We start from the raw sequence: 19,510 nt of genomic DNA, 5'->3' as shown, positions 1-19,510 counted from the left end.
AAAACACTTGCTAGAGAGCAGCAAAATGTGTCTATTTTGACTGTTCTTAGACTCCTCACACCTCCTTTTTCCATAGACTTAAATAAGCAGCTGTAATTTAACACTGCAGTGAGCTGTCAGTCTGTCTTAGGCTGGCTATATACATTAGACCGCTGTCGGCCAAAGAATTTTTCGGCTGATTGTTCGACAGACAGCCATCTCAGCCAACTCTCCCTTACCCAGGAGCGCCCACTCGGCTGAGCGTTCCCATGATCACAATAAGAAAGTTGGCGAATGACACATTAACTTATCTCAGGGAGAACAATGTGATTGGCAGTCTGAAATCAGAAAAGCACGACTGATATCTCTCCCAACCATCAATCGGCTGGCGCCCCCATTCACATTAGACCATGGTCCCAGCATGTCAATATTGGCGAGTTTAACCAAGATTTTCGTATGGGGACTTTCAGGGCTTGTGCACACGTACAGTATTTGCAGCAGAAAAATTTGCTGCAAATACTAAAGTGTTGGCAGGAAAAACTCTACGTAAAATACACATGTTCTTCCCCCTTTTTTGCTGCATTTTTTGCTGCATATTTGATTCATTTAAAAGGTTGAAAAACATTACAAAAACACAAAGAATTGACATACTGCAAAGAAAAAATAAGCAACATGTGCACGAGATTTCAGAAATCTAATTCACTTTGCTGGTACTGTAAAACGCTGCGTTTTTTCATGGCAAAAACGAACTGAAAAAAATACGAAGGAAAATTGCAGCAAAAATGCAATGTGTGAACATATCCTTACTGTGACCATGATGGATTTTATCAGTTTACCAGAGGGAATGATGAGTTTAGGAGGCAGGGGTAGAGGGAAGAATAAATGGCCCATAAGTGGATAAGATATATTACAAAGCTTCTTTCATTTATTTGCACTTTTGATTTACACAAAGTTTGTTGAAGCCACAGTGTTCATTTTACTACTTTATCTTGTCTTTTCTATAGACCCTCAAATTGTATGTCCGGATCTGCCATGTCAAGCAGGTAATATATTTTACTTTGATCATTTTCATTTTTGCAACAGTTGATCCTGGAAGCACATGTTCTTATGTGTGTATATATGTAAACCATCGTCCTATGTTCTGTGATCATACTTCAAATTTTAGCTTGGCTTTATACATTTCTTTGCTTTGCTGCAATGTATTGATAGGTATGAATTTAAAACATAGCAGTTGTCACCACTGTCACCAACACAGCCATTAAATGTGTCCCTTTTAAACTATCTTCATACCATAAGCTCAGTGATGTGTAATAAAAACACACTGAGCTTTACTTACACTCCATAGGTCCAGCGCTGGGTCTCTTCTACTGCACGGTCTTTAATAATTGGCTGCAGCTCCAATGTGTTGAGCCAATCACTGAGATCAGTGGTTAGTGCCGCCTACAACTGCAGAGCTGCTGAACTCACTGATTGACTGCAGCTCTGTTGATATGATGTCACCACTGCAGCCAACCAACAAATATTGGGGCCGTGGCGTAGAGGCAGCGCAGGGCCAGAGAAGGGTTAGTAAAACTCTGGGTTTTTTTGCACATCACTGAGCCTGTGTGCTAACGTTAGTTGAAACGGGTCAACCCCTATAGTGAACAACAAAAAATAATTAATGTCCAGCTAATATATTTCAAGGTCCTAACATTTTAGGCTAACCCCATCCATATGTTTCTTCCAACATACCTACAGTACATAATTATATAAACTGTACATTTTTGGCAGTCCTTTGCATATTTTTATGTAGGAACATCTCCAGTACTCATGCTGCCTATTAAGATGCCTATGAAACTCCTAGTTTTAAGGGATTAGGTAGCAGAATAACAACATTTATGCATCTCCTCTTTATATGAGATGAGATGAGACATTTTTTAATGTTAGCACAAGGCCTTAAGCCTCTTCCTCACAACAAAAAAGCTCTATGATATAGCCAAAAAATTGCCTGGTCTGCTTAGTATTTTACAATTTTGCTTGCTTCCTCTGTTGCTAACATTTCCACTATTTCTTGTAAGCTGTTTCCTACCATTTCTAATATGTTTTTGATACTTCTCTGACCTGCACCATTTGGATAAGCAGAAATAACTAACTAAAACCTATTGGTCAAGGATTATAAAATTAAGAACTGCAAAAAAAGAATTCCTAATATCTATAAACAACTTAATGCTTATTATCTCAGGGTAAAGGGAACCCTGACCCTGTCCTTCTGGCCCTCACTTGCAGGTGGGAGAGGACATAACCCCGAAACTATCGTTAATTACGACCAAAGTGAAGAGGGTGTGAAGGTCGTCTTTCCTAAAACCTTCCCTCAGATTGCTGAATACCTTGAGTCTCAGAAGGCAAGCTCCGAGCCCCCAACACACTCCCAGCTCATTGCTATGATGGTTTATACAGCCGAGAGAGCCAAATTCTCCATCGGAGATGAGAGGCAGAACTGGACCGGGCTGTTTATTGATGCTTTTAGAAGGGTTCATACTGACATTGTAGGCGATGCAAATGCACTAACCGGAATTTGCTAAAGTGATGTTCTTATTTCACATTTGTTATGAAGGCAGCATGCACCTGTTACAGGTTTAACGGGTGTATACATATATATATAAAGAGATTTATGAGTGTTCTAAATGTAAACTTGATAGTTATGCAGATGTACATACAAAGCCTAGATCTATACAGCTATTTCCCAGGCAGGACTCTGGCATGAAGAAAGTATTAATAACCATACAGTATATTATATTTTATGAAATGTAACTAAACATACATAAAATATGATACATTTACAAATAAACATTTAGTGTAACAGTTATTTATTTAACCAATACATTTACTCATTTCCTTAAAAGGAACCTGTCAGGTCCCCCATGCCCTCCAAAATAGCAGCATTAACCTCTGCATGATTAAACTCCCTCCCCAACCAGTGTATAACTTAACTCAGTTAAATAAATGTTTTAAACAAGCATTTATAATGTCCCCGTTTGCTATTCTAATGAGGGTTTTGACTAGTCGATGGGGCGTTAGTTCCCCAGACTAGTCAGCCCTCTTTCCATGTTATCACACCCCTGTGGGCGTGATAACATAATTTGCATGAGCCAGCGTCATCGCCGGCTCATGCAAATCTGCCCACGCTCGCTGCTCAATCCGGCAGCGTCACTGCGTCTCTGAAGCCAGGGGTACGCTTCTCAGCTTCAGAGGCATGCACTGCGCATGTCTGGAAGTTCAGAGATGGCTTCTGGTCACGCACAATGCGCCTCTGAAGGCTGGAAGCGTACATCTGGCTTCAGAGATGCAGTGATGCTGCCGGATTGAGCGACGCTCATGCGCAGATTTGCATAAACTGGTGATAGTGGCGGCTCGTGCAGATTATGTTATCAAACCCACAGGGGAGTGATAACATGAAAAGCGGGCTGATTAGTCTGGGGTAACTAACACCTCATCGACTTGTCAAAGCCCTCATTAGAATAGCAAACGGGGACATTATAAATGCTTTTTTAAAGCATTTAATTAACTGACTTAAGTTATACAGAGATGGTTGGGGAGGGACTTTAATCATGCAGAGGTGAATTCTGCTGGGCTGGAGGGCATGGGGGACCTGACAGGTTCCCTTTAATGCTTAAAAAGGACCTTTCACCAGTTTGAGAATGTTAACCTGGTTATATCATGTGATAGTGGCTGCAGAGCTAAGTAAAAAATAGTTTTCTTATTTTTATTTCTCCACTTTGTTGCATAGATGTTAGCTTGTAAAGTTAAGGTTATAATTTGTTAAAGTTCAACTGCCATTACCAGAGATTTGTCTCTGGGGTGTGTACTTCTTTCCCTGCATGAGCTTAACCAATGATAAGCAGGCAGTGTCATGTAGAGGAGAAAAGAGCATGCCCTCATCATTGATCTCTGCAACTGCTGTGTAGAGATACAGCAGAGTTGAGTTATGTATCATTACAAACACTTCTAGATCTCATCTCACAGTGCTGTCAGCTCTCACCCCCCTACACTGAATGCTGTGAAATGAGATGTAGAAGTGTTTGTAATGATACATAACTCAGCTCTGCTGTATGTCTTCGCAGTAGCTGCAGAGATCAGTGAGGAGAAAAGAGTGTGTTCTTTCCTCCCTGCATGATGCTTGTGATTAGTCAAGCTCATGCAGGGGAAAACACACTCCCACTGAGACAAATCTCTGGTAACACCAAGTTGACCTTTAACAAAAATTATAACCTAAACTATACAAGCTAATATCTTTGCAACAGAGAGGAGAAACTAAAAATTAAAAAACTATGTTTTACCCAGCTCTTCAGCCCCCACTCCATGATGTGGCCAGTTTAACATGCTCAAACTGGTGAAAGGTCCTCTTTAACCATACTAAGAACTTTTAAATATTGGTTATAGTGCTGGTAGCCCTAATCTATCACTCTCCCTTACATCCAAAATAATTGTAGGGCCTAAAGAAAAGAAATTACGTGTTTTCTTGTAAGCTCTTTAAATTCAGTCCTTTAGCTTTCCCTATGTTTGTCATTGGTGCTATTATTTCATGAACCTAGGTAGAGAAAAAAGAAACATCTAATACAACTACCAGTATATAGTTCTAGAACATTGCAAACAACTGTAAAGATCTCACATTTCAGAATTTACTCAATCCAATAGAAAATAAACATTCATTCACCATTGGCCAATTTTGTGCTTAACTCAGCAGGGCCTCCTACTGGGGCCAAGATAATTCAGAAATCCGAGAATACCGAGGCACCAAAGGCAAATTCTTCTAAAAAACTTGATCTTTATTCAATAATGTTAGAAACAGGTCACAACAAGACAAGGCAATGTTTCAGCTATATCTGGCCTCTTTCAAGCCTAAAAAATACCGCTATGAACCTGTTTCTAACATTATGGAATGAAGATCAAGTTTTTTAGAAGGGTTTGCCTTTGGTGCCTCGGTTTCCTCGGATTTCACGTTTCAGAATTGAACTACATTGGATGAAGGCTAGCTTCTATTAGTGGAGGAGATATGTCTGGCTATACATTTGGCCTGTCCCTTTCAGAAATATAGTATTGCTGTTCGCAGTGCCCATTCAGACTAACGGACCACCATGTAGTGCAGTGATTGGTCAGATTTATACTTTAAAGCGCTCCCATCTCTTCATCATAGAATGAGGTCCCCACAGGTGAACCCTCTAAGACGTCCATACTGCTAAGTATGATCATCATACATAATAAAACACCTTTAGGGTTAAAAAAGTTAAAAAAAAAAGGGAGTTTGCTTAGTTAATTGTATTCTACGAGTTGCTTAGAAACCAAATTTTAAGTAAAGTTCTTCATTATCTACTTTCACTTTACTTTTCTCATTTTGTCTGCATCTCACTGCTTGATGAAATGTATACACGCTTGTATGTGATCTTGTGAGAATGTGTCCATGGAAATGTAAATTTGATAACTGCAACATACACAGTAAGATGGCATCCATGAAGTCATGTTTGTGTTCTTTGTTACTTCTGTATAGTATTGTTACAATTAGAGCAATTCAAATTAATGGAAAATAGAAATGTTTTTCTGATTATACCTGTTCGTATCCATTCATTGACTAGAAATGTTGGGATGTGACACAGAATTAAAATATTGCAATGTGAATGTCACTTGTAATATTGCATCACTAAACATCTACAGTATGTAGGCAAATTAAAGGGAACCTGTCAAGTCTCTTTCTATGACATTTTAGGCCACGTGCACATGGTGAGAATTTGGTGAGTATTTTACCTCAGTATTTGTAAGCCAAAACCAGGAGTGGGTGATAAATACATAAGTGGTGAGTGACGTGTTCCTATTATACTTTCCAGTCCATTCCTGGTTTTGGCGTACAAATACTGAGGTAAAAAACTCATCAAATGCTCAACATGTGCACATGGCCTTACTGGAACACATGAATAAATGTCTGAGGCCTCGTGCACATGGTGTTTAGTGAGTTTTTTACTTCAGTATTTTGTGAGTTTTTTGCCTCAGTATTTGTAAGTCAAAACCAGGAGTGGGTGATAAATGCAGAAGTGGTGACGTGTTTCTATTATACTTTTCCTCTGATTGTTCCACTCCTGATTTTGGCTCACAAATACTGAGGTAAAAAACTCACTAAACATCATGTGCACATGGCCTCAGACATTTATTCATGTGTTCCAGTAAGGTCATGTGTACATGTTGAGTATTTGATGAGTTTTTTACCTCAGTATTTGTAAGACAAAACCAGTAAATGGAACAATCAGAAGAAAAGTATAATAGAAACACGTAACCACTTCTGTATTTTTCACCCACTCCTGGTTACTTACAAATACTGAGGTAAAAAAACCTCACCAAATACTCAACGTGTGCACGTGGTTTTATATGTTTATTCATTTTTGGATCTGCACGTATCGAGAAAAATGAACTTATATACATTAGCTGGTTATATATTACTGAACCCGGACTAGTCTGGTGAGGCATTTAGCTTCAGTCACTACTCCCCCTGGACGTAAATGATAGTTGTTGTATTGTCAGAGTCTTCACAGTTTGCATTTAGAGATTAGAGGATCAGTTAAAATTAATTTTTCCCCAAAAATTTGATTTGTGGAAAAGTTATTCTCCACAAATTTAATGTCCTTCATTATGCTTTAAGGTCTTTCTAGATTTCAGAGCATAATAAATGTAATAAGTAAAAAAAATCCTTACTCTCCCCTCACCACTAATTTCTCCAGATCCTGTGCTCTTCACCATCAAAATCTGGTCACCATCACATGTTCTGATCCCCGCCGCTTGTGCTGAAATTCCCAGGCCTCTCACACTGAGCTGGGACTTCTGGCTGGGAAGGCTTTGCGCAAACATACAAAAAGTCACAACGTCATAATGTCTCAACATGCGCTGTGACCTTGCACGCATCAGTGCAAAACTGTCCCTGAGCGTCATCGGAGTCGGTAGTCCTTCCCCAGTGTGAGAGACTTGGGGATTTCAGAACATGCGGCGGGGATCAAAAGATGTGACAGGGACCAAATGAGTGATGATGAAGAACAAAGGGGCCGAAGAGGTGAGTGGTAAGGTGAGTTTAAGTATTTTTTATTTTTTTAACCTTTTGAGGGCCCTTTGCAGCACAGAAAAATGACGGCTAGTGACTGCCATTTCGTTGAATCCGTGTGAAAGCAAATAAAAAATCAGCATTTTGGCCAATGCAGATTTTTGCAAAATTTGAATAGAATTCATTTTCACTGAAATGTATTCTCATATTTGTATTTGTGCTCCTCCGGCCTTCCGGACAATTCAGTTCCACTATTACAAATCTGCTCTGCATTGGGCTATTAGCAGATTAGTGATTGAGAATCAGAGGTGTTGGGAGGAGACGTCATTAGCGCAGGAACTGTCTGGGGGTCATGACTGCAGCTACTGAATCCGGACTAGTGTCTGTGAGTAATTGCCTCTCTGAACTAGCCATTCTTCATTAGTACATAGCGAGGTGTATATAAGTTGATTTTTCTCGTATCTGTGCAGTTCCAAAAAACTAAAAGAAAACTTATTACTGAAATATACAAATAAACATCTAAAAAGTCATAAGGACAGCTTAAAAGTGTCTGGCAACCTGAGCGGTTCCCATTAAACTCATTGTTACAAGCACTACCGGCTTTATTGTGTTGACAATATATTATACATTGTCTGATATTCCTTGGTAGGCTCAATTTGTAATTATAGGGCATTATCTTCACATTAAATCCCTAAAACATATCTTTAATAGATTCAAAACATATAACAGGGCTCTCCACCCGATATGTGCCATTTGTAATGTTGATGTGGAAACATCTGGGCCCAGGTATGACTGCTACCTTTGCAAATCCCTTGTGGGCAGCACTGGAGACATTATATCTTTAATGAATTTTTGCAGCCCTTTAGCAATGGATTTTCCTGTCTGTTCGGCCATTGTTGATTTTTTAGAATTCCCCAAAAAATGTTCTTAAACAGAGTATAATTCCCTCCTTTTCCTATCAAATTCATTTTTGTATGTCCATAAAAAGACCTTTATTAGGAGAGAAATTGTAAATGCGATTTGTTAGTGAACAACCAAAACTACTCAACTGAGCTATATATGTATATGCGGGTTTAATTAGTATATTTAGTGAGTACGTCAGCTGTATACATAGCATATATACACCTTTTTCCTACAGAACTTGCAGTTGCACAATGCACTCAGCGCCCAGTGGATGTGGTCTTCCTCCTGGATAGCTCTGAACGTATGGGAAAGCAAAACTTCAGACAAGCAACAACATTTGTGGAGGAGGTATCGAAACGCCTGTCTCTTTCCCGAAGCGATGATGACTCTAACAATGCTCGCGTGGCCCTATTGCAATATGGTGGAAAGGATGAGCAAGCTGTGGTGTTCCCACTTACCCATAACCTAACGGAAATCTACCAAGGTCTAACACGTCTTACTTACTATGACTCATCCTCTAATATTGGAAATGCCATTGTGTTTGCTATCAATAGTATCCTTGGGGACCGCACCAGAGGTGCAAGGAAATTTGCCGAAACCTCATTTGTTTTAATCACTGATGGCGTTACAGGTCAAGAGGGTCTAGACGAGTCTGTGACCGCCATGAAAAAGCATAACGTTGTGTCTACTTTGGTGTCTGTTGGATCAGACCTCGATATGCCGGTGCTAAAGAAACTTAGTTTAGGAGAAGGAGCAGCCATCTTTAAAGAGAAAGATTATGGAAGACTCACTGAAAATGCTTTTATGGACAGATTTGTTCATTGGGTTTGTTAAAAACAAGACTAGATTTATCTAGAAATGAGAAAAAAAATGGATCTTTGTACATGACCCCTTTTACTAGTACATACTGCTCTTGAGATTGACATTTTTCTCTACTAGAAACAATATCCGTGTCTTATGGGCTTTGTGTACTGGTAAATTGGCCCCATGCTGATCTTTCTAAATATCTATAAAGATTTATTCCTAAATGTCTTTAATAACTGTGGTTCCTTATAAATCAAAATTCCTAGAAACATGCAAACATTTTCTCATTTCTCGATAAATCATGAAAATTTTACACAAACACACTTGAAACATGCAGCACACACCGATACATGCAATGATACAGACTTCAACAAAAAGGGGGTGCATTTGTGAATAGGGAAATACACTAATTGGTAAATACAAAAGATAGGGGTTGGGAAGCGTACACGTACATCTACATTTAAGTGCAGGGTAACGTTGTTTCTAAAATTAGAATATTTTGTGTCGTAACAGGAAAACATTCTTGGGTTTGCACAACGCCTTGAGTCATGCTCAGACGTGATCAGCGTCACATTCATGCGGTGCTAACTTCAGGTCACGTGTCATGGTGTCCTGAACTTTAAACCTGTGGCAGGGGACGTAATGGGGTTAAAGGTTGGTTACATAGAAATGTATTTTTGTACATCTAGAGAGGAGACCTCACCCTCACAATCATTTGTTGTCAAGTGATACAGCGATCTATGAATTGGGAGACCATCTTTTGTTTGTCCTGGAATATCCTGCTGTAAAGACAATAAAATGTTCTCCTGTCATGTTGTGTCTCACTTTGTTATGGAGTATTACAAATTGAGGGCATTCAATAAGTGGCAGCTACTAAAAGTTTAAGGGGGTATATGACAATTAAACTATACTTTCAGCAAAGGGAAAAGCAATTGATACTGTCTAAAACAAGTCTTCAGCCTGTTCAAGAATTGCTGGGAAGACACTAAAAATATGTATTCCCTGCAGATGTCTTATTGTCTTATTGTTCGAAATAAAATATTTGCTTCCTCCAAACAAGTGGTATGCTTTAAGCAGAGTTTTACTGGGGGGGGAGAGACATAAAGCGCAATAGGATCTTATCACAGGTATAAAGGTTTAGTAAGTGCAGGAGATGCTCACCTGGTGGAGTTGTGTGAGACACAACCACTGTAAATCACTTAATAATCAGCTGCTGCAAGTCTGCAAGGTATAATCTTGGATTAAAAAATGGATTAGCCGGTTAAAATCTTGGAGTATTTGGAGTAACAGCAGCGCAGTGTAACCCGCTAATCCATTTTTTAAGCAGAGTTTTATTACAGGCATAGGTGTAGCAAACAATTTTTAACAACCAATACGGTCAAGTAGAGTTGATTCTAAAAAAATATAGTAATACAAAGCAAGGAGCAGGTATTTTTTTTATCCCTGTAATGTCAACCCCAAAAGATATCTTTTAGAGTTCTGTGAATCTCCTCTTATCGGCCATCATCCCTGGCAGAAGGCAGAAAGACATCCAGCAACCACAATGGAAAGGACTATAAAACATTATTTATTAGTAACTATTAAAATATCAAAAGGAAAAAAATAAAAATAAACACACTAGGAGGCCTACGCATTTTGAGCACTAAGGCTCTTCTCATTCAGTTCACTGCATCATTATTAGATTGAAAGATACCTAGACAGGGTGAGCTGATGTGATATTTTTCCTTTGCCTTTTTTCTTTTGATTAGCCAGGCTAAGATGTCTTACCAGCCCTGCTAATCAAATGAAGAGGTGAGGATGACATCAGATAAGAGGAAATCTGCTGAGCTCATTCCATTATGTTGTTGGTACCTTGGAATAGACCTTCCATTGATCAAGGAAGTCTTTCATTTGGTCAAAAAGGACCTTTCACTGGATTTTTAAAAAAATTTAAACTGAGGACCTCTACCATTTGGCGCTACTCCACTGATTCTGGAGTAGTTTTTCCTTTTCTTCTATACCCCTACATTACAAAGTTACGCCCCCAATAATCAGAGTGAAAATTTGCCCTTTAACCAGCCGGGCATATAGTACAGAATTTCTCTGTTGCCGTTTGTTTTTTCTCCCCTGATGTTGGTCAATCAAAACACGACCGTGCCCACAGAGAAGTTCAGTGGTATACATCCAGGTTGTTGAAGGGAAAATTTGCATCATTATTTCCTGGGGATATAACTTTGGAACAGAGGGGCACCAAAGAAAAACTGTTCCAATTGGTGCTGCTGCACTAATTTTGGAGGAGGTCCCAAGTTTAAATCCAGCGTCAGGCACTCTTTAAAACTTAACTTTTTGAGCCTAAAATTTGGGGACAATCACAAATCACAGATTCCAAAAAAAGTTTTCCAGTGGAGTTCTCACTGTTTGTGACATTTGCACTTGGATAAAAGACATCCGGACACCTTGATATCCCAACTTCTTTCTGGCGACCACTTTTCATCTCCATATTCAATGTTGCTGAATAATTTTTAAGTTTCATAAATATTATCTATTGTTTTAACTAAAATGTACAATAAATGGGAATAAGGCACATGTGTCATTCCAAGCGTACATAATAAGTATCAGCCCCATCAAAGTATAAATGTGATTACACAGCTTAATTTTACTCTATATGCAAATGACGGACGTAAGAAGTTAGTAATCCTTAAAGAAAGCGAGTACAATCAGCTGGTACATTCCCAGATTTTACCTCCACAAAGAAGAACTTCTAAGTTGGGAGAAAAATACTACAGTTTCATAGATCATATAACAGCAAAAAAACCGACCATAAAGGTATATCATGTTATGCTAATCCAGTTTTAGTAAATTCTGTTCTCTTTGCTACCGAGTGTTAAGAATCTGTGCAGGACTTCCCATGCTAGAAGAACTATATTTGGCTAGGGAATGGGTCCAAGGATGAATGAAAGGAAGTGAAAAAAAACCCACTTGCTTCCTGCTTGATAAAACCTGGCACGAAAATGCTGTTGGACGCCCTCTATTCAATTTTTGCCACTACACAAAAATCTTTTTTTTTTTCATGGTCAATCATATTTTATTTGACAGAAAAGAACATCATAAAATAAACAGAATGATATTCAGATGATGTGAGATCCATGGGCAATAGACAGCAAAGAAAGCAATCAATCACTACAGAAGAGCTAAGCATAAGACAAATCAGATTTACATCACTGGCGTTATATTGTACAATGGTGTAAACCCATGAACTATGGCAGGGCGGACAGACTGGTGCAACCTGTGCAGCCGCACAAGAACCCAAGAAATAAGGGGGCCATTTAGACCTCCAAAGCAGGAATGATGAGCTAATGAACAGCAAAGGGCCCAAAAAATGCTGTTGCTCAGGGGCCCTCTTCTGTGTCCATTTATTGGAAGTAGGAAAATGGGCATACATAAGGATCTGTCATGCCAGGTGTGGGAAAGACTTAGTGCAACACAGAGGGAAGAGGGAAAGGGAGCCCAGACGCTAGGGAAAGGGGGAAGTGGAGACCTCCTCATCTAGTCTAGTGTCACCCTGTCTCATCTATCGTCCCTATATTGCCTCTTCAGCAATCGCCATACGCGTGCCTCACCCTGTCTTTCCCTGGCGCATGGCTAAGGCTAGGGATAGGAGGAGATGAGCACTAGTCGATCTCCACTTATCTCTATAGACAACAAGGGTAGACAAACAGGGGGAAAATTCTTAGCTTTAGACGACTCCAGACAAATGTGAACTCGGCCTCAAGCTCCAGAGAGGACAAAGTACTGCTCTTGCTAAGCCTTCAGAAGTACAAATAAATATAGCCAGCACCTCCCTCTCAGACACACCAGGTATATACACACCCAGGCCAGGGAGGTAATTACCAGAGGGAGGTAGCCGCTAGGTCCTAGAGACAGCCTCTCATCTAAGAAAATGTCTGTAATGCCAAACATAGAGATCTCCTGCAACCAACTGCAGGGTGACTGTCACCTCTGATACACCCGTGACAGGATCTGAGCGACTTTGACAAGGCTCAAATTGTGAAGATTAGAAAATTAGAAAACTGTGGCAGAGAAAATCCAAAATTGCAAGTCTTGTGATGTGTTTTTTGGCATGCAAGAAGTGGAGAGTACCAAACACAAGTGGTCCAAGTCAACAGATCTGGTGAGCTGGGGACAAGGTCATGAGCACCCAAAGCTCATTGATGCATGACATGCGAATGCCTGAAAGCTTTATTTGATAATTCTAGATTATTATTTTTTAAAAGTATGATGATGATGGAACTGTTTTTTTTATACAAATATTTGTTTTTTTCATACAAATGTTCTTTCCCTGAAAACCATTAAAAAAAAATCACATATAAATCACATATTAGTATTACAACTAAAAATTCAAATCTCATGAACAATGAAACAAAAAACAAAACAGAAAAGAGAGAGAAGCAAAAAAACACAATATTCTTCAACATAGAATATCCCATTTTGTTACACACAGATTTGTGCAAAAATATTTACCGTAATTCACCAACAGGCAAATATAAAATCTTTTCTTTAGTCATAACATGAACCAGGTAAAATACCCACTGCTCACTACTCGCATATTCTTAGTTATCCAAAGATATATCATAATCTTACTGACAATGATCAGATATCTCAGAATCCCTACTTTTTTATACAGTATTACCTATACTAGGGCAATTAACACCCTCTAACCTTACATCCCTGGTCTCATACATCGATTTAATCAAATCTTTCAATTCATATATGCTGACTGAGGAATTTTAGATGAAGGTAATACTAATACAAATTTCAAAATTCCTATTCCTATAATTCTTAACTATTAGCTAACCAATAATATTTCAGTAATAAAAGTTTAAGAAATGTTAAATGCTTAAAAATTAAAAATATATTTAACTGCCAAATGTCTAAAGACCTTAACATTAGTGTTGAGAGCAAGTGCTCACTGCTCGGGTTTGCATCAGGTACTCGGGTATGCACAGAGTATCGCGGGTGCTCGAGTGACATGTTCGAGTCCCCACGGCCGCATGTTTCATGGCTGTTAGACAGTCAAAAAACATGCGGGGATTGCCTGTGTATGACAGGCAATCCCTGCATGTTTTTTTTACTAACAGCCATGAAACATGCGGCCGTGGGACTCGAACGTGTCGCTCAAGCACCCGCGATACTCTGTGCATACCCGAGCACCTGATGCAAACTCGATTAGCGAGCACTTTCGGTCATCACTAATTGCCACATACTGCAGGTGAATGGGGACATATTGTGAACTCTAGGGTACCACGAGTAGGTTGCAAAAAAATCCAACTGGATCAGACTTTTAGCGACTTTCAACTCTAAGGGGTTACAATGAGACTCCAAGCATATGCTTTACACTGCGTTGCATTAGAGGCATATAGCGATTTTTGGCCACTTGACTAGAGATGAGCGTTGTTCGACTCGAACTGTTCGCCAATCTCAAATTCGAGCTGTTTTGGGCGGTGTTCGAGCCGTTCGGCGAACACGAACGATTTGAGAAAAATTCGGCTGTTCGAGGTTATGTTCGATAACTGTTCGTGCACCAAAATCATAACTGGATTTTTTCTCAGTAATGATGAAAATTAATGTTAATACGCAGTTTGAGTGTACAGCGGGGTGGGGGGAGGGGCAGGGGATGGATCTCTGCAGGAATAATGAAGATCTCCATTTTTTTTTCTCTTTCCCGCATTTACAGTGGGGAGGTGCAATCTGTCAGCCTATCAGCAGTGCACACACGGAGCGAAGTGCTTTTTTTCACACAAGCAAGGGCATGTGTCATTGGCAGTGTATGTCACATGTCCTTGCCCTATAAGACCAAGCCATTTTCCCCGTCGCCACCATTTTCTCACTGCTGCAGCTGCGTGTTAGACGGCACCACTGTTGCTGTGTGCGCTATACCTTGTTAATTTCAAGCCAATTTTCGCACAAATCTGCAGATAGCTTGGGAGTAGGGAATAGTTGTGATTGCAGTCCTTTTAAGGACTAGGTTACAGCATTTCCTACGACTTTTATCAGGCAGGTCTGTGCTCTTAAATAGATAGATTGTGGGAGTAAAGACTAATTGTAATTGCAGTCCTTTTCAGGACTAGGTTACATCAGTTCCTATCAGTTTTTGCCAGGCAGGTCTGTGCCAGTGCTGTGCAAGTTTTTTTCACAGCATTTGGCTGAATCTAGCAAAGCTAATCCTTTTTGGCCTATTGCAGAGTGTGTTAGTCAGTGGAGTAGCCTATCTGTGTTGCAAGATATACCACCTGTGTATAGAATACCAATTTTTTTACTGCACCTAGTGAAGTAAAATCTTTTGGGCATAGCATCATTCTATTAGTCCATCTATACTGACCTCTATCAGGTTGCAAATTGAATATAATTTTTTTCTGCATCTAGCTCTGAAAAAATATTTGGGCTTCTAGCAGTGTGTGGGACTTGTTCTATTAGTCCATCTATACTGACCTCCATCAGGTTGCATACTGAATATAATTTTTTTCTGCATCTAGCTCTGAAAAAATATTTGGCCTTCTAGCAGTGTGTGGGACTTGTTCTATTAGTCCATCTATACTGACCTCCATCACGCTGCAAATTCAAAATAATTTTTTGTCTGCATCTAGCTCTGAAAAAATATTTGGGCTTCTAGCAGTGTGTGGGACTTGTTCTATTAGTCCATCTATACTGACCTCCATCAGGTTGCAAACTGAATATATTTTTTTTCTGCATCTAGCTCTGAAAAAATATTTGGCCTTCTAGCAGTGTGTGGGACTTTCTCTATTAGTCCATCTATACTGACCTCCATCAGGTTGCAAACTGAATACAATTTTTTTCTGCATCTACCTCTGAAAAAATATTTGGGCATCTAGCTGTGTGTGGGACTTGTTCTATTAGTCCATCTATACTGACCTCCATCAGGTTGCAAATTGAATATAATTTTTTTCTGCATCTAACCCAGCCAATAGTTTTGGCCTAATACCACAGTTTGGCCACTCAGCTCTGCTCGGTTCCCATCCATTGTTTTTTTGTGCAAACAACTCCAGAGTTGTGAATTAGTTAACCACCAAAATGAGTGGAAAAAGGCCTGCTGCTGGTGGAAAGGGGAATAGGCATGTTGGGAAGGGGAAAAAAGGTTGTGTCCGTGGGGTAGGTGTTAAAGCAACAGTAACATCTGCAGAAGAAAGACCATCTTCCAGCCAAACTAAAATGTCTACTTCTTTTAGCGGACAATGTGATAAGATCCCTTTCTTACGGCCACGCCAATCGCTACAAATTCCAGATGAGGCACAAAAACAGCAGGTGCTTCAACGGATATCAAGTGCTCCTTTAAGTGGGCTCTCCTCCACATCAACTTCAACATCACAAATACTCCAGTCCTCAAAGGTGTCACCCCAATCGCACTTGCTTCCTCACAGCTCCCAAATCTCCAGCTGCCCGTCTGAGTATGAGGTAGAACAGATGGTTGAGTCTGCAGAGCTGTTTACTCATACTATAGCCTGGGAATCAGAGGTCGACTCCAGCGCTTTATGTGAATCCAGACGAGGAAATGATCTGCACTGATGCCCAGAATCTTTATGAGTCTGATCCAGGACCAGACGCAGAAGGTTCTGACCATAATGTAGACCCTCATTCCCAAACTGTAACTCCTGTTGGTGGAGACAATGAGGAAGACGATGATGAGACTCAAATACCTGATTGGAGCGACAACTTTAGTTTTTTGTCAGGGCAGGAACAGGTTGGCTCTGAGGACGACGGGTGTGATAACGCACAGGGTGATGATGATGAGGTTGGAGATCCCACTTACTGTCAACCCACAGTCAGCCAAGAGATGAGGTCAGCAGAGGAGGTGGAGGAAGATGCTAGTGATGACGAGGTCAGGTTGCGCCTTCCTGGACAGAGACGTAGTACTGGAAGCACGTCAACAACTGCATCCTCAAACACAACTCTGCCTCTCACCACAAGTCGTGGTGGCTCTTCAGGTCGCATGGGTGCTAAGCCTTGCATAGCCTGGGCATTTTTTCAGATCGATAAAGATGACCCAACTCGTGCTATCTGTAACATTTGTCAGCAAAAGCTAAGTAGAGGCCAAAAAATACATAGTTTGAGTACTTCATGCATGAAGCGGCACATGGACATGAAGCATAAGTTGCAGTGGGAAGCTCAGTGTGCTACAATGCGGCCTAGCCGGCCGGGCCAACCACCGTCTGCCATATCTTGTGCATCCGCGGCCTCTTCATCCTCTGTGACTGGGGGGACAGCAGTCACACCTGTTTTGGGGCGCAGACCTGCCACCTCTTTACCCGCAACAGCCAGCGTGATTGGCAGGTCATCATTTTCTTTGGAGGTGGTAACAGCAGCTGGTGTTGAGCGCTGTCCGACATCGATAGCACCACCTTTGGATCAAGGCAACCTAACATGTCCGCCTGCATCTTCCTCACAGACCGGCAGTTTGCCGGGGACACCCTTATCAACCCCGTCTAAGCACAATAGCCAGCCCTCGGTCCCTCAGATGTGGACAAGTAAAAGACCATTTCCTCCTAGCCATGAGAAAGCTAAGAGGTTGAATTTCACCATCTGCAAGCTCTTGGCTACAGAAATGCTGCCTTTCCGCCTGATGGACACAGAGGATTTTCGAGACCTTATGTCCGTCGCAGTGCCCCAGTACCAGATGCCCAGTCGGCACTACTTCTCAAAGAAAGGTGTGCCTGCGCTCCACCAGCATGTCGCACACAACATCACCGCTTCTTTGAGAAACTCTGTGTGTGACAGGGTGCATTTCACCACAGACACTTGGACGAGTAGGCATGGACAGGGGCGTTACATGTCGCTGACTGGGCACTGGGTAACTATGGTGACAGCAGGACAAGGGGCTCCTGTCCAAGTCTTGCCGTCCCCACGAGTTGTGCGTCAATCCTCTTTATGTCAAAGTTCCTCCACTGCTTCTGCCTCCTCAACCTCCTCTCGGTCTTCCACCTGCACCCAAAGCCTGTCTGGTCATGCCACAAGCTTTCTAACTGCGCAGAAGGGATCCTGCACACCTCCTTACTATGCTGGCAGTAGGGCTCAACGTCATCAGGCGGTTTTTACTTTGAAATGTCTGGGAAATGTGAGTCACACAGCTGAGGAGTTGTGGTCAGCTCTGGAGAACCAATTTCATGAATGGTTGTCTCCACTGGACCTGAAACCAGGGAAGGCCGTGTGCGACAATGCTGCAAACCTGGGTGCGGCCCTTCGCCGGGGCAATGTCACACACGTGCCTTGTATGGCTCACGTGTTGAACCTGGTTGTCCAGCAATTTTTAGCCCACTATCCCAGACTAGATGGCCTTCCGCAGAGGGCACGGTAGCTGTGTGCTCACTTCCGCCGTTCGCATCCCACAGCTCAGCGACTTACATCTCTACAGAAGTCGTTGGGCCTGCCACTTCACCGGCTAAAATGCGATGTGCCTACCCGGTGGAATTCAACTCTGCACATGTTGCAGCGACTGTGGCAGCACCGACAAGCCCTGGTGCAATACGTTCTGACGTATAGCCTGGGCCAACGAGATCCAGAGGTGGGGCAAATCACGCTGGAGGAGTGGTCTCAGATCAGGGACCTATGCACCCTTCTGCACAGTTTTGAAATGGCGACGAAGATGTTTAGTGCTGACGATGCCATTATCAGCATGACTATTCCGGTGATTTACATGCTGGAGCACATGTTAAACAGAATTCGGAGTCAGGTGGTGGCACAAGAGGAGGTGGAGGAAGTAGAGGAGGAGGAGTTGTATGCGGAAGGGCTAACATCTGTAAGGTCCAGACGGTCGGTAGCACCAAGGCGGCAGGCATGTGAGGGTGGGGGAGATGGTTTTACCAGGGCGCATGGTAGCAGCCAAACTAGTGAGGAAGGTGCAGGAGCCCAGGAAGAAGTGGAGGACGAACTGATGGAAGACTCATCAGATGAGGGAGACCTTGATCACATTTCTGTTGTGCGAGGTTGGGGGGAGAGGACAGAGGAAGGAAGCATGATTGTTACCTCGCCACCAACACAACAGGGACTTGGTGCTCCTGGATGCGTAACACACATGAGTGCCTTCTTGCTGCACTACCTGCAACATGACCCTCGAATTGTGAGAATTAGAAATAATCCTGACTACTGGGTTGCCACACTGTTAGATCCCCGGTACAAAAGTAAATTTGCAGAAATTATTCCTGCCATAGAAAGGGATGCACGCATGCAGGAGTATCAGCAGAGACTGTTGCAGAATCTTACATGTGCTTTTCCACAAAACACCAGTGGTGCACGTAGTGAATCTCACAGTTCCAACTTGCCAACCGTGGAACCGTCAAGTGTTCAGCACTCAAACCGTAACAGAACCACAGTATCTGCTGGTAACATCAATTTTGCGGAATCATTTCACCACTTTTTTAGCCCATCCTTTGCAAGGCCACATGAGACAAGAAGTCTGACACATAGTCAACGCCTAGAGACGATGGTACAGGAGTATCTCCAAGTAAACATTGAAGCCATGACTGTGTCACTGGACCCTTGCTCTTTTTGGGCTTCCAATCTGGATAAATGGCCGGAGCTAGCCACTTACGCCTTGGAGATCTTGTCATGCCCCGCAGCCAGCGTTCTGTCTGAACGTGTGTTCAGCGCTGCTGGTGGTGTGCTGACAGATAAGCGCACGTGGCTCTCCACTGATAATGTAGACAGACTCACGTTCATAAAGATGAACAAATCATGGATCCGAAACGACTTTTCTACCCCTGTGTCATCCTGGGGAGA

At 41.7% G+C, this 19,510-nt stretch overlaps 2 protein-coding genes across 3 annotated transcripts in view; one reads left to right on the top strand and one right to left on the bottom strand.

Annotated features, from left to right (window-relative positions):
• COL6A2 (collagen type VI alpha 2 chain) overlaps positions 1-9,555 on the top strand; it is a 59,749-nt gene extending 50,194 nt beyond the window's left edge. Inside the window, exons 27-28 of one of the 2 annotated variants that reach the window (XM_073646769.1) lie at positions 984-1,022; positions 8,175-9,555. In XM_073646769.1, the coding sequence (XP_073502870.1) occupies positions 984-1,022; positions 8,175-8,773 (638 nt within the window). In that variant the 3' untranslated portion in view covers positions 8,774-9,555. Of the gene's footprint in view, positions 1-983; positions 1,023-2,244; positions 2,680-8,174 lie in introns of those variants that run through there. The other variant, XM_073646771.1, reaches the window with a different exon arrangement.
• A 2,347-nt stretch (positions 9,556-11,902) lies between these two features.
• The window catches only part of LOC141161300 (uncharacterized), a 40,216-nt gene continuing 32,608 nt past the window's right edge, over positions 11,903-19,510 (bottom strand). Inside the window, exon 5 of the mRNA XM_073646113.1 lies at positions 11,903-11,913. Within this exon, the coding sequence (XP_073502214.1) occupies positions 11,903-11,913 (11 nt within the window). The remainder of the gene's footprint in view (positions 11,914-19,510) is intronic.

The sequence above is a fragment of the Phyllobates terribilis genome, unplaced genomic scaffold, assembly GCF_046119375.1.
Source record: "Phyllobates terribilis strain yellow unplaced genomic scaffold, ASM4611937v1 Scaffold_9__5_contigs__length_417890890, whole genome shotgun sequence".
NCBI lineage: Eukaryota > Metazoa > Chordata > Amphibia > Anura > Dendrobatidae > Phyllobates > Phyllobates terribilis.
The sequence above is the reverse complement of the archived record's forward strand: the minus strand, read 5'-3'. Positions and strand labels throughout refer to the sequence as shown.